The following is a 16,184-nucleotide window of genomic DNA, read 5'->3' as shown; positions in this document are numbered from 1 at the left end:
CACTAAGGATAGACAGGTTCTATGCGTGCCCTCGATGATAGAAGGCAAGCTTGGAGGCAGGTTGACGGCAAATAACCTAGAAGATGGAGATCGTCAAGATCGTCAAGATGGCACATGCATTGCAGAAGATCTGGCCGTCACAACAGCGCTTTCTTGACTTAATCTGCTGTAATAAAAACATGCCAACTCCGCCGTGTGTCCGCCGTGTGTTCCTACCGCCATCCCTCATTGCTTTCTATAATGGCTCGTCTATTGCCAATTCGTATCCATACAAAAAGAAAAATATTACATGAAAAAGATGTAAAACTCCCAAAAAACAAGACCCTCGCGCCCACAGGTATTTCCGTATATGTTTCTCCCCATGCCGTAACAGTCGTATACACTAAAGAAAAATTTCATCAAGCTTTTGCATCGTTTATCTCAGTCTCCGCGGATTCCGTAAACCAGCCACCTCTTTCCCATTGTCCAGGAACGTATATACATGACTTTCGCGTTTCAGTATCGTAGATGCCCCGAAGGAGCGTTGCGAGTCTCCTGAAGTCAATAGGCTTCAAGATCCATCCGTCGAAGCCGGCTTCGACATATCTGTCTTTTAACTCCTCGACGAGAGAAGCTGACACGGCAAATATCGGGATTCGGCCACATTTTTCGGCCAAAGCTGAATGACCCTTGTGCTCGGGTGATATCTCAATCTCTCTGATCAGCTTGGTGCTGGTCAAACCATCAACAATCGGCATCTGAAACGCGTGTTAGTCCTCAACATTCTCCAAAAGGCTGTACATTGGTCGTCACTTACTTGCATATCCATGAGCACGACATCGAAGTCAGACGAGCTCTCGTTGTATATTGCCGCACAGATCTCTCCATTGACGGCGGTATGGATTGTATTGCCAGTTCTTTCTAGTCGCTTTATCAGGATTTTCATGTTAATGGGATCATCTTCCGCGACCAGCACACACAGCGCGTTGCCGCTACTTGCGGCAGCACTTTTGATTGAGCTGGGCGGACGTTTTGTTTCGGTAGCATCTGTATCAGCTTCGGAATTGCTCCCCGTCCTTTTATGTTGAGGAGCCCGGGGTATATCAAAGAATTCGTCTGGTACTTTGATCGCTCGAACGGGCATTTTCGAGTCACGAACCTTGGCGGTACCATCTTCTTCAACGGTGTTATTGGTAAGGTCAGGGTGGTGAGGCGCGCTCGTTGGAATAGAGGTTGGAATAGAAAAACTCGTGCCGATCGGGTTAGAAGTGTTGGCGACCTGGGCTTTAGGCGTGAAATATTCCGAATCCTTTTCTTGAAGAGATAATGGGGTCTTGATGGCATCGATTAGGCGGTCTGCGTCGCTCTTCTGGCTTCCGTCCTGGCTTACACCACTTCGCCAGCTATCAAGGCTCCGCCGCTCCAAAGAAGCAGCATCTCCCGCGGTTTTATTTGGGTCAATCAAAAGCATCTCGCTTTCCTGCGCCAGGGGTGCTGACTTTGAAGCCGAAACATCTTTGCTAGAAGAGATGGGACCATTGAGAGATCCATCTCCCTCCGAATTTGGTGATTCATCGGGCAATTGAAATGGCAGCTGGATAACAAATCTGGATCCCTCCCCTTCCTTCGATTTTAACCTTAGTTGCCCACCCGCATTTCTGATGGTTCGAGCAACGACTGCCAGTCCAAGTCCTAGGGTTTTCAGCTCCTGTGGGCCGCTACTTTGTTCAAATGGCGCTCGCAGATCAAACTCTTCTGTACCAACTTGCTCGAGATCTCGGAAGAGCCCATCCATTTGCACCGGAGTCATACCACTACCAGAATCTTCAACCACAATTTCAATAACAACTTGCCCATCTTCTTTAACATCGGCAACAAAGATATCCACGTTGACATATCCAGATGTTGTGTGTGCTATCGCATTTGCCGTAATATTCGTAATGACTTGGCGGACGCGTCGGCTATCACCCAGAACAAATTTAGGCAACTCAGGATGGTGCTTGACCTGATAGTCAATTCCTTTCCTCTCGGCGTCGGTTCGGAACGGATCTAGAGCTTCATTTATACAGTTGGCGAGCTCAAAAGTTTCCTGTACTACCAAATTCTGCCCTTCTTCGGTCTTGGTCAAGTCCAAGAGGTCATTGATGACATAAATCAACGATTTTGAAGCCGAGTGTGATTTGGCAAGATTTTCTCTAGTTTCTTGATCGAGAGACCCCTCAAGAGCAATCTCAAGGTAATTGATGATGGCATTGAGAGGTGTGCGGACCTCATGCGCTGAATTGGCAAGCAAAAGTCTAGTTAACCGAGTATTTTGTAGAGCGGCCTCTTTTTCTCTCCAAACTTCAATGAATTTGCCTATATCAACGTGAGTTAGTATACGTTGGTCGAATAATGTTAATATCTAGAACAATACCGTAGACTAAGCAGAGGACTGCGGCGGTTTCGATCTGCTCTTCAACCCATTCGCGACATTTGCCAATGACTAGTTCATTCCATACTTTGAAGCTTGCACGAGGCTCCAGATACTCCTTAGTGCCTTCTCGAAGTGTCTTTTCGTATGGATTTCCAGCCCATCGGACTTCCTTAATCTGACCTCTGCGGAAAAAAGCGATAAAGTCGTGACCACCAGGACTCAAGGGTACATAGAGAAGACCTGCGATGACTTGAAATCCAAGAGGATACTGCAAATCTGGAAAATCTTCTCTGATATCCTGCGACGCAACCACCGATGTCAGCTTACGCATCCGAAGATACTCGAGCATTGCCAAAGCCTCTTGGCTCTGTTCAATCACGCCTAAAATCTTGGTCTCTCCTCTAATGGAAAGCAGACCAAAGTCCGCGTCGAACAGCCGCAACAGATCGTCAGAGGACGCAATGATATATCCAGTTGGATTCTTGTCAGTTGGGGCAGTGTTGATTAGCTTGCGAGCCTGCAGCCTGGATGCATACGATAACCTCTCGATGTTTCTCGAAGCTGTATCCCCGACCAAGCGACACATTTTTCGAATCGGAAAGGAGACTCGCATGCCGTGATTTCCGTAAGAATGGCATGCCATCAGGCCCCAGAGTTCGTTGAATGCATTGAGGGAGATTGACATGGACGATCTTACGGCCATATTGGCTAAATATTTCAGGTGAATGGGAGACATGGCCCGTAAATACGCGTGGCTCATGTCCAAGGGTACGTCAAGATCCTCCTGCGTCCGACAAACGATTCTTGAAGTCTCTAGGTCTCGGTCGTAGAGCAGCCGAACTTTATTCAGTTTATATAGATCGCGCGCTTGAGCGGGGATATCTGATGCCGGAAAATGGAGTCCTTTGTAGAGATCGGTCGTCTTTGAAGCATCGACCAGCTCGGCCACAACTTTGCCGTTCCACGAGGCGTCGAACTGATATATCATGACCCTATGAAATCCAGTGAGTTCCTTAACTATGCCGATGAGGACCTTTAGAAAGATGTCGAGGTCGGGGGCTGAGGAGAGCTGCTCCTGAACTTGAGACATGATGTCAAACACCTGCATTGCTCCTTGGTCGCCTCGCTTTTTCCTGGCGCTACGCAAGACTCTTAGGGGCTTGCTTAGAATTTCTGTACTCTCCTCAATCTGCTCCAACGTAGGATTGCCGTTGAGGGTGCCAGTAGGCATAGGCTCGTTCTTCTCCTCTGGGGGCCTAAGAGGATACTCGTTGTCATCGTCTTTCTCGAATTCGCAAATGATCAAATCGGGGTGGGCGGGGTTGATGTGCATGGCGCACCAGAGCTTGACGCTCTTTTTCTCTTTTCTGGGCCGTATCGAGATGCTAAAAACTTCGGGTCCGTTGGCGGCAGGATCAGCATCCTCATCTCGGATAAAGTCAATATGATCCAGGAGGTTGTCTTGCTGCTCTTCGGTCAGGATGCTGAGGAAGCTTTCAAGTTGGAATAGTTGCTGAGGCGTATAACCCAGGAGCTTTTTGCTGTTCTCGCTGACGTATCGCACAACAAATTGGCCTTCCTCCTCTTCGCGCATGGCCAAAAGGACACCAAAGCTCTGAATAGCACCAGGAATATGAATAGGTTCATCTTCACATTTTTGCAAAACTCCATCTCTCCCAGTAATGACGGCATGGCCATCGTCTGTCATGACATGCTTAAAACGCGTTGCGATATGGACAGTCTCTTCGGCTGACAAGCTGTCCAAATTCCCAGATGATCCGTCAGTTGGGGCTACTGAGTCGTCTTTCCCTGAATCGTCTTTCGCTTCTTCACCATCGCGAGCTTCTGACTCATCATCGTCTAGATCTGAAGTAGATATGTTTAAATTTAGAGGGGTCGATGAACTATGACGAACCGCATCTGCCTGAAGACTGCTATACGGCCCGCTCATGGCCCTCTTCTGACGGATTTGGGCGGCTCGGTCGTTTGATGCAGATGGTGATGTTGGAGACATAGGCTCAGTTTCTGACCTTCGCGCGTCGCCCCAGGAGTCTGTTCGGTTCATAGAGCTGAGAAGATGTACCGGTATGCCGCGGGCCTGGTTATCGGCCTCGGCCAAGTGTGGGAATTGGACTTCATCTGGGATTGGGTCGACGCGAACTACAGAGCGGATTGGAAAGACTCGATCCGCGCCAGCGAGAACAGGACCTGAAGAAGGAGAGCGATGGCTCAGCGGCTGCTCAGACCCTGCGGAAGTGGGCGCCCGATCGTCGTCGTCCTTTGCCGACCCCATATTCCCATCTGCCGAGGTGGATTCGCTTGAGATTCTCTCCGACTCATCTTGGTGTGACGAGCCCATTATCTGAGCGGTTGCTTGTTAAGCACAGGGCGTCAGATATGCACATGTCGTGATGGTGTTGTGTTCTAGGCGAAGCGCATTGTGTCGCGATCCAAGGCGGGGGAGTAGGTCAGGATAGTTGGTCAATGCCGGTCTTGGGAGCGATTTCCGGCGAGTAAGGGTGTTCAGGCGAGAAGTAGGATAAAGGAAACGAAACGAAACGAAAGTGAAGAGGATCTTTAGGAGATGCAAGAAAAGCTGGAATGGGATGATGCTGGAGGGAGCAGGTGAGGCAACGCGGACTTGCTGCATTAGTTGGAACAACTTGATGCAGCTAATTCTCTGCAGATCTCCGTCATTAGCTCCGGGCCAGGTACCTGCAACATGATGTACTACTGTACCTAGAGTAATGCCGTAGAGGTGGTAGTGGCTGATACCAGTACATTACTGCCAGTGTACAGATGTACGTGTTGACTTGTCACTCTGGATCAAATTTACTTAAGGTAGAAAGCATCGCGAATCACAGCTATGGAAACCGAGATATATGTAAGCAAAATCCGCACTTCGAGTTCCGCAGTGGCGCAGAAAAGTATGTACAAGGCGGCGAGATCCGGCTCTAGGTGCATCGCAAGGCCTTTCGGAGAGATAAAACCCACAGCCTCAGGTACCTGCTAAGTTGGAGTACATGGATGAGTCCTAGGATTAGTCCTCGTAGTGCTTCGCCGTGAGGGGTAGCAGCGCATGTGATTGACAACTTGTAGATGGCGTTGCTCGTATTACTCTGAAAATCCTATTGATCTTCTATCTAAAACATTTCTATCTAATGTGAATCAATCAAATCAAGAAACAGACTGCTCATGTCTACATAAATCCTGTCAATTCCGGCAGTGGAGGAAACCAGATAGATAAAGGCACAGGACAGCAATATATCGTGGCCCCTCACTTACAGCATCACATCACTATGCATGGAGGGGTAGCTCGAATATAAATCCAGGGCAGCCAAGCCCGCGTGAGTGTACACTTAAGAGGTCACCTGTACAAAGCAGCCGGCGACTCATGTGAGGGTTTTCTCTCCTTGAGGCTCCTCCTTTTTCTGCCCCGTCTTTTATATATTTCCATTTTTAAATTTTAATTTTTTCTTCTTCCTTTTACTTCTTCCTTCAGTATTACAGTACCAACGTCTGGAGACTCCACGGAAACAAAGCTGTGACCTCTAATTTTGCTGCTGAGCTCTTCCGTACTCCGTCAGCAGGAGCAGAAAGATGGAGACCCCGGAACAGATGGTCCGGCCAAAGGGTGAGCTAGGCATTTAAGTGGCGCCATTAAAGCCCCAAAGATCTGTTACGTTGCCTGCAAGGTACAAAGTACAGCTGCTAGAGTCCAGCGGTCTGGGCTATTATATGGGAGACGGGTTTTAAACATTTTGTTGCATTATTGCCTCAACTCCGGTCGTATATATTCAATTATAAACACGACCTGCTTTAAAACTCTGCCAACAACAATGCGACAAGACACTATCCATTTCCCACCAGCCTCTGATCCTTATGAAATCGCTTGGTTTTACTTCACCAGAGTACTACCTCAGGTAATAAAGTGGGCATCTACGAGACATGTCTCTTCCTGATGAGAGACATCCTGTAATGAGAGCTTCTCAAACATCTGCTATTGGTTCACGTTGCGTAGATATGACATGAATTGCTGCAGCTCTGAAACACGCTGGAAGCAAAAAACTGAGTTTACTTGCTGATGTGGCAGTTTGTGCAACCGTCTCGCCACTTTCAGGGGATGCGATTTGCAAGCAGATCCATCAGCAACAGTCATTGGCCATGCGTTGTATGAGGTGGCGATGAGTCGTAATGCAGGCAAAACTGGAAAATTGCAATTTGGCCTTTGTTCACATTCACAAGGGCCCTCGTATATGATGCAGTTGTTGTTCAAACATCTCTCATATACATTGCTATGTGTTTTTTGCGTAATGAAATTACAGGAAACGCCATCTATTATCCGAAACGCTATTCCTATCAAGATTATTGTATCTGGGAGTGAAATATACATGCAATATGAATGCTTGTTCATAATTAAGCATAAATGGTGATTCAGATGGTTGTCTCATTCAAAGTATAGAGCAACTAACATCTACCGTGAGGCTTGAGGCTTCTCCTAACATGAAGGTCCTCGTTTCTAACATTATCTATCCTCGTCTCTAGCACTATATATTCTCGTCCAATACTTTTGTGGCAAGGCTTGAAGAGACTACTCGTACGACCCACGCCAGGATATACAGGCAAGACCTAGTCAATGACTACTAACTTAGCGAAACAATGGGAGCAATTTTTGGATGAAAGCCGAGAGAACAATGTGGATGCATCTGCTGAAACGCGATCAGAATAGGTTAGACCGATCGATGGACAATGATATTATATTATTACTAGCATGGATCTCAATTCATATAATTGTTTATATGGGCTCCCTTGGTGAGTACGGATCTGCGCCAAGATGGCGGGTCTGATGTTGACTGAGTGGGTTGATAACGCTGACGCCCGTATGTCAAAATTGTAGTGATTTTGTTTGAACATGGTCAAGCATCAAGAGGGGTTTAGTCAATGATTGTGTTAACTTGACGCTTCCTAAAAATGAACTGAAAATTGTCTATCTTTTATGAACGTGAGGGTTTCTAATGAGTACTTATAAGAGAGGTCCGATTTTACTGCCTTTTCCAATCGTAAACACAAATCTGAGGACTTTCCTATACCAGGTTCCAATCGTCAAGCTAGACGTACAGGTACTACAGTCGATTCTTGACATGCAGTATATTCTTCCAGGTCTATACCTACTAGGTACTATACCTGTAGTGTTCGCTAGGTTACGCTGGCTACCAGACCACTGACGATCCCTAAATAAAAGTATGCGTCAAATACGGTACACCGAATGCGAAATAACTGTCTAGGCATGCGATTTGACTATTACATCTTGAGTCTATCTAAAAGGTAGCGTTTATGGTGCATAAAGTTGACTCTGTCAATTCCTCTATGTATGACGAGGTCGAACGCAGAGACTCCTGGCGCCACATGAACCCAAGGTCTATGAGTTTGCTTTGAATACGGCTATGTTACTTACATATGTGCAGAAAGTTAGTTATTTGCTCTAGAAACTCATCCATTTCTTGACAAAGTAGTGGTTGGTTTACGCAATGGCGTACGATACCTATGGTGCGTATGACAAGGCGTTCACTTCTAAAACGTCGCCGCCGTGTCACATTTTGCAGACATGGGAAGAAATCATCCAGAAAAAATTTCTGGAAACATAATTTGTATGTATATTTGATAAGTAAGTGCATATATGTTAATTTCATGAGTGTTATAGACAAGCAGATCAGCAGTCCATTGCTTGATGTGTTCTTCAATGACTAGTTATCAATAGCTCATGGAACCAAACTTCTTACAATCGACTACTGTCTTAAAATAATATTAAGCATGTTATATATCCATTTAATGATTGTCGTCTTGGAGGTGGAGTTTGATATAGTACACTCCTACTCGTCTTTGCTATTATGTATCCTATCCCCTTCTCACTTACCAATATTTATTCATTTCAATAACATTCTTATCGTTAAGCAAAATAGACCAGTAAAGGATAACACACAACAGATAGCAAGTTAATAGCCTTCAAGACATGTATCGATGAGCCCATGACTCTAGCTTCTTCACCCCCCTTTCCAACGACTCTATCCATGCTCCCTTCATTTCAAGCAGACAACGATTACATAGTTTAAAGTAATCATTTTCTTCATGATTGCAAAATATTGATTACCTCGGTTATTAATAGCCGACAAGCCGAATGAATAGTTTCAACTAGGATATGTATCACAGACTTTCACCGCGTTTTTTTACCACTTTACGCAGTCGGTGTGGCCGTGGTTATGAAACCCCGTATTAGCGGTCAGATGGATATCAAAGGAGAGAGAGAAAGACAGCTATGACATCATGGCAGAAAAAGCTGCAATTGAGTTTAACCATGCAATTATAGTCTACGGCACTCACCACAGATCCAGGTTTTAATTGCCGAGGATAGCAGTTTGTACGATTCATGGTCTTGAAACGAGTCAGAAGAGGAGTGTGCAGACGAGATCTGCCCGTACGTGTACTCGTACTGGTACGACGTATCCGGGGATGTTTAAACCAATAGACTGGGGCCGCCCTATCCGCGCTGGGAGATGACCCTTTTTTGTTTACAATACGTACAAGTTACGAGATGAAATGTTTCTACAGCTGATTCCCGGCCTGTCTTTGATGTACAAAACGACATCTCCAAGCCGGGTGCCCAGCAACGAGCTAAATTGATCTATGCCAGTGCGAAAACATCTAGGTCAATGGGAGATGAACGGAGATGTCGATAGACGAAGCTATAAAAGCAACGTCATATCTGGCAAAAACAAAACAAAACAAAACTAGATAAAGTCACAACTGCATCAGAATGAGCGGTGTCACTATGTCACCAGAGGAACCTGTTATCGAACTCGAGTCAGAGTTCTTAGCAAAAGGTAAGCCGATGGCAAACGGCCGATCAATCGCGGTGAGGCCGGTGCATGTTCGGAATGCCGTTTTGTTCGGCTCTCGAATCCGAAGATGCCTTACCGAAGCCGCCGGAATAGGTGGCTACCTCACCGTGTCAAAAACAGTGGCTCCTGGGCATTACCCGCCATAGCAGTTTGACAAGTTTGTGCGCGGGCGGTAGTGACTTTTGAATGCGAAAAATCACATCCCAGCTTCATCGTAAGATGGCAGAGAGAAAAGCTTTCAGCCCAAGACGTGAAACCAAACCCCCTCTTCTTACGCGCGCTGGACGGGAAGGATGACCAGCGTTAGAGCATAATCGAGGTTGTGAGGGAACGTCATAGTGCAGTCGGTAGCAGCACCGATTTATCGAGAAAAGTGTGTGTGTGTGCGCGTGTGTGTGTGTGGGAGAAAAGAAAAACTCGGCAGCCTGATGGAAGAGAAAAAAAGAGACCGGCTTTTAACTGACTGGCTGAAGGTCGGGCAGCGCGCTTAGAAGGCGGGGCAGATGGGGATTTTTGGGTGAAATTTTTGTGATCCGATATCGAGCCCACCGGCCCAATCACACGGACGGGATAAACGGAGGGCAAAGGGCATGGCAATTGACACATGTAATTAATTAACCGTTGGCGACAAATCGGCAGTTAATCAATCAATCAATCAATCACTCAGTCACTGGATCGAGCAAGCAAGCAAGCAGTGCATCCATCTATCCATCCTTTCGCCAGTCACTCTCTCCACAAAAATCGAAGCGTTCGCGTGCCATTTCCCGAGCTGCGCATTTGGATAGGCCGGTAGTATATCAGAAGTTGGGTATGAATGAGGGCGCACGCTTCCAATTATATGAGCACGAGGCTCGTGAAGCGGGCGCGCAAAGGGCGGCGCATGCTGAAAATGAAGATACACTCCGGACCGAAGGGACGCGACTAAAGCTAGGTAGCCCGTGGCGCTTCTTCAACGACGATTATTGCTGCATGGGGCTGCAGCTCGCACACACTTTACCTACATACTTAGTAGGCCTTACATGCCTCACATTGCCTACATTGCACACATTCATCAGCTCGTTTCTCCGGGCGATGCCGATCGTGTCGGGCCGCAATTGCGGCGCGCCCAATTTGTCTGTAGATCTCGTCGGCGCTCTTCAGCTCAGCTCCCAAAGCAAATGCTTGGTGATGGCTTCGTCGGCCTCGTCTTCTTCTTCGCTCTTTCGGTGTGGGAGACGAGCAAAAGACAGCCAGGGGTGTGCTTCCCTCGCTTCCCTAGACATGTGCGCAGCATGTTGGACACAGCGACGGCCGACCTGTCGCAGAAGTGACGAAGGCCAAGTTTTAGCTTGCTGGGCTCGATGCCCTCGCCGACGTCCAATGAGCAGAGGGCGTTTGGTGTAGTTCTAGAAGATCAACTATTTCGAGATCCGTTTTGGCGCTTGTGATTCCTAGGTCGTCTCTGCCAATCATGGCGCGTCTACGATTCCGATCCATTTTCGGTCGACCTGAAGACAGTGCGAACGCCACGCATCCAACTCGCCTCATCCATCCCCCCAACTTTGGCTCCGTGGGCTCTTTGATCTGGAGGCAACGTTGGGTGGAGAGGCTGGGCTGGGCTCGTCCATGACTAACCTCAAATTGCATCATATCCCAGCCGCACGCGACGGGACAATGCGTGTGAGTGAGCATGAGAGAACGAGTAAGACATGTCTGATCCGCGAGCTGAATGGACCGCAAAGTGTCGATGAGATAGGCCTAGAAATCGGGGCTATTGGTCCCTACGACCTTTCCAGGCGCCAGGTGGGTGTCACGAGCTTTTGATACGGTCAGATTGAGGCGCAGGTTGTGTACGAGCACAGCAAGCACAGGTATGGATGTTTATACCGTATCGCACGTGTAGCTGTGCGTGCGTGCTCATCACACTGCAAAGGAGCCTGCAGTCTCATCTCCTGGCTCGGTGCTACTACCCGACTCATCTTGCCGCGGGCAAAGACGAAGACGACCTCACCCGGGCTGTTATGCAGCAGATATACGTGCTCCGTACAGACGGGAGCTGTAGCAGTAGCACCAGGTACAGGTGCCTTGATGCCCTGCAAAGCACCGTATTAGTGCCAAACATTCGACATTTGATCATACATGTGCCTGTAATTCCCCCTTGAGCCGCCACTTCGGGGACCATCCCCATCATGCAGCTGGACCTGGGACAATCAGATTCGATGCGCGGTCATCGCAATTTCTGCTGCAGAAGCGTCTCAATACGGACGCAACACGGTGGTATTGGTTGAATGGATGGACGAGGTCTCGGTCCAGACCACCCCTAACACGCTGCAACAAAAAGCCCACCTCGATGGTGGCAGCCAATCGTACAGGCATGGCTGGCGCCGATCCTCTTTTAATAGCTCCTGGTTCGAAAGGGAAGCTAGGACAAGTCATTTGTTTGGGAAATCAACCCAGTGCCAGTGCCTAGCCGTCAGCCATTTGACGAGTCAGATACACCTACTGTGTTCCCCACGTAAACCCCCCATGCCATTGCCCTTCATCGCGATTTATCGGCCTAATGGTGCTGCTACCATCCACAGAACTAATCTCGACTTGTACGCTTTGCACTGATCTTACACTAAGGTGATGGAGTCACCTATTAATACTACCTACCTAGTACTCTTCGCTGCAGCCCTTGGTCTGGAGTAGCTAACTGCACATGTACAAGCACGAGGACTCGTTGATATTGTGGTGGAGAGAGAGCACCACATGCCAAGACAAATTCCAGTACTGTGACCGTGGTCGAAACGGAAGGCCTTTCTTTGGAAGTGTTTCTAGGTAATCCGGCACAAGTGTGAGCATGTGCAGCATCGTCCATGGGCAGAAGAGCACGAGCAATTACGTCACTAGGGGTCTGCTTTCACACGCCCCTGAATTCACCTCCGCGGAGCAAAGACATCGCCATGCAATGCGCAAAGGGCTGTTGGCCGTTCAATTTCGCAGGATTGACTTTTACGAGCTCTAGGCCTTGTAGCGATGGGCCGAATGCCAATAGGTGGCCTGCAGGTCTATTCTGATACAAATCCTCGTAATGCACAGACATGAATAGTGCTGGCACAAGTCACATTGCTGCTGCCTTGAAGGGTTCCATTTACATTTTGGTGCAGCTCTACCAACCGCCAAGGTGAGTACGGCATGTATGTTGTCAGCCAACTGGATACAGTACATACAGGACAGGCGTCCCTTACACCTGCAGGATGGGATTGGGATTGCTCGGCCATGTCATTACCGAACGCTCTCTTCGTTGCTACTGTACCGTACATTTTGCCTGCAGACCCCCGTGGTCGCACAAGGTGAAATAAGGTACTGACAGCCTCATCAGCTAAGGGGATGGAAGCAGCAGAAGCGCATCACGCACTAGTCAGTCGCCTCTGGAATTGCTCAATCCTTTCCTCGGTACCGAATGCCAGCCAATATGCAATGGTACAGTGCATTTCATTACGGCGTATCAGCTTATCTGCACCATCCCTGTACTAATCAAGGTGACAAAGCCCCCGTCGTGACGAAAAGTACCACAGGCACGGACCGAGTACCGTTCCCAAAGACGCAGATGACGGTGGAGAACGCCTTCAAAGGGGTGGCCAGGCACAAGAAACCAGCAGCGAGTCTTCTGGCACGGCCAAGCACATTCTATCATGGCTATCCCGTACGCAGTATCCCGCACTCAGTTTCGCCATGTCCTTTGCCCGCATGTTGACCAATATGTCAGATCGTAACCGACGTTGCTACCAGCCGCTTGCACAAACGCAGCTTGGCATGACAGGCAGTGCAGACGAGAGGAAGCGGCTGGGCGGCGATCAAAGGGCCGCGTGCTTCGTATCGAGGGGAGCAGGCGTGACTCGAAGACGACCAGACAGAGCAGAGTGTGAGAGACAGACACACTGAAAGAGAGAGCATGAGAGAGAGCAATCGGTTACCCGGCCAGCCCAGCTTGGCTAACAAAACATCAGACCTTACCTATCACATCCGCGGAATTCCAAAAAGGATACAAACCAATAATAACTGACATCGAGCTACAGCATGGTACATACGGTACGGTACGGTTCGGATGCAAGAATCGAACAGGGCATCATTCTTCAGGGTCTTGCTTGGGCCAGAGCATATCCGGAAAATTTCCCCAGGGATCATCGGCCAGAGGCTATCAAACGCCAAACGGGTCCCCACACCACGGAGCATAACGGCTGTTGGGATTGGGTTTTTTCATGCCGCGAATAGCGAAGGACATGATCGGTGGAGAGGGTCAACTGCACGAAATTGTTTAGTTGAAGGCCGTGGCAGGGCGGGCGAATGGCGCAATGCCCTCGAGAGCCTGCACCGGCTAGCTAGGCTTTGAAGAGGTTGTGCCCGTCGAACGCCAAGGCCAAGGTCTACCGCAGGCGCTTCTCGATACGGGACCGGCTGGGGCTCGAAAGAGGACAAGACGCCGCGGGATCTGAGCCTGTAGCGTACGGAGCACTACTTTTGTTCTCCGTACTTGCATTGTACGGATATCAGAACTGGGGACGGAGCAATGCGTCCATGTCCGTATCGTTGGAGTCCCAACTGGGCTGTATTAAAGTCGGCAGTCGGTGCGAAATCCCTGTGAGCTCGGCCGAAAGCTGTGCTATACAAGTACTATACAGTACTATACAATAATGGCACCTTACATGTAATAATGCGTGAGACATGGGTTCTGTACAGTCACAATCTATAGCAGAAATCACCCAACGGCAGTTTGTTGTTGGTGTTGCGTTGATGACGGCTAGAACGTGCAGTGCATTGCCCATAGGTGAGGTAGGCAGGCAGCAGAAATTGCCCCAGAGTGCCGCCGATGGCCGTCCCCTGGGTACCAGTACCTACCTTAAGCGGGCATACAGGTACCTACAGCACCTGCTTTGTGCTAAGGCACCTTGCCTCGATGGATGCAGGTACCAAGCGCTTCGTACCCCCGACTAGCTGGCTGTCATTGCCCCCCTCTCTCGCGCATCCATCCATCGCATCTTGAAGAAGAGAGCGAGAGAACAAGACGGACAAGATGGAGGGCGATTGGGATTGAGCTTCCCGGGCTGCTCCTCCACGCTCGGTCGCGCACGCAGGCCCAAATGGCAGACGAACGGGATTCTACGGCTTCGGGCGCATCCCACTCATGCGACCATGGACGGCTGCACACCATCACGACGACGCATTACCACTACAGCTAACCACCTTCGCCCTGTGCGCCACGCATCTGGAGCCCCGTGTATCATTTTGCACTTTCGCTCGAGCGGAGCCGCCGCAAGCCTGCAGGATCCGACCTGGCACTGTACGGTACAAGCACTGCGCTGCGAAACTGAGTGCTTCTATGCTTGTCTGCATCGGCGTCCCACGCGCCTTGGGCTGGAAGCGGCATGGCGGCGTCGAACCTGGGACATGGGGCTCAGAGAGCCCGGGAAGCTCCCTTGTCGACAGGTCGAGTCGAGTCGCACCCCCGGCCCCAAGCAAGCTGTGACAACCGTCATTGTGCCAGCCCACCGTCGGCCAGTGTTTGATTCAGGATGCTGTTTTGATGGAAATTCGGGGCCAAGCACGAGCCAGAAACTGAGCTGACTGGCAGCAAGGCGATGAACCAAGACAAGAGAGGCTCGTTCCGTGCTCCGTAGGCCCAGCTCGTTCCATGGTTGCATGCCCGTCCAATACATAGGCCTACATATATACGGAAACACTGCCCTCTCGACGGGCTGACGATCTTGCTCCCGCTTTTTTATTTTCTCTCTTTGCTCCTGCCCGTTCATCGTCTTACACGCATCAGACAGAGATCCAAGAATAAACCAGCGGTCCTGAGCTGAGCTGAGCCCGTCCTGTCCGCGGCGACGTTGGTTGGGCGCTTCCTTTGCCTCCTTGCATCTCTTCATCTCTTGTCTCTTCGATCCTTGTTTGACTTCTTCAAATCTTATTTCTTGATTCCGATTCCTTATTCTCGGTATCAGTGGCTCTGTCTCTGTCATCAACCATCTACTACCTAACTCGGGCAACATTCTTCAGCAGTCGTGCTATCCTCATCTGCCGTCATTGTCCCCCCCTCCGCTGCTACCACTACCACCATTTCTCACGTTACCACGGCTATTGTTACCCGCGTGCGCGCACAGCAGAACGTGTCTGGCTGGATCCGCCTACTGCTGCAGGTTGACGACACTGAGCAGACCCCGGCTGACCTGGCTAATTCGACCTTGGGTATCCGTACCAGCTTGCTTCTGAGCTAGTGGCTTTCGCAGAGCTGGCGCCAAACTCGCTTGCCCTTCCGCAGCTGTACCTGTACGGACACACGGCAGACACGGGAGCAGCACCTCTTGGACGGTTACCGTCTGCCGCCACTCGATTCCGGCTCACCACTTTTTAATCAAATATTAAAGCATTGGCGCTGCCGCAGACGCAACCCCTGTATTCGACCAGTTCAGTTCAGGTTGCCATCTAACTCAGGTATCTGCCCACTTTTGGCCACTCGAACTCTCAGCTGTGCACCCAAACGCAAGACTCGATCACTTTGTACTTGCACTTGCACTTAGACCCTGCAGCGCGGCATCCAAGTACAGCTACCTCGAGGTTGCAAAGCAACGCGGAGAATTGCTTGCACACATTACCCACCTCCCCTCCCATATCTCTCTCGTCACTCTCCTCTTTCTCTCTCTCCTCTTTCTCTCTCTCCTCTCTTCTCTTGTCTCGTCTCTCTCTCATCTACCGGCACCGCGTCTGTCTGCCAAGGTTCCCGTTCCCGTTCAGCTCTGCAACACAAGTCTTCAACCTGGGCGGGTTTGGCATTCCCCTTTCTAGCTACTGATGCGCCTGTAGCGCATGCAACTGTGCATCAGTTCCCACTCTGCCTACTAGTAGCTACAGACACCCCCCAGGTTCGGCGG

The 16,184-nt window shown here is 49.5% G+C and overlaps 1 protein-coding gene across 1 annotated transcript; it reads right to left on the bottom strand.

Annotated features, from left to right (window-relative positions):
• Positions 1–398: 398 nt before the first annotated feature.
• T069G_02795 (phytochrome region domain-containing protein) lies at positions 399–4,754 on the bottom strand (the record flags this gene model as incomplete). The annotated part of the gene is made up of 4 exons (XM_056170005.1): positions 399–737; positions 797–2,337; positions 2,396–3,371; positions 3,414–4,754. The coding sequence occupies 4 exons, from the start codon at positions 4,752–4,754 to the stop codon at positions 399–401; spliced, it is 4,197 nt and encodes a 1,398-aa protein (XP_056030897.1).
• Between the last annotated feature and the right edge of the window lie 11,430 nt (positions 4,755–16,184).

Source organism: Trichoderma breve, chromosome 2, assembly GCF_028502605.1.
Source record: "Trichoderma breve strain T069 chromosome 2, whole genome shotgun sequence".
NCBI classification, from domain to species: domain Eukaryota; kingdom Fungi; phylum Ascomycota; class Sordariomycetes; order Hypocreales; family Hypocreaceae; genus Trichoderma; species Trichoderma breve.
The sequence above is the reverse complement of the archived record's forward strand: the minus strand, read 5'-3'. Positions and strand labels throughout refer to the sequence as shown.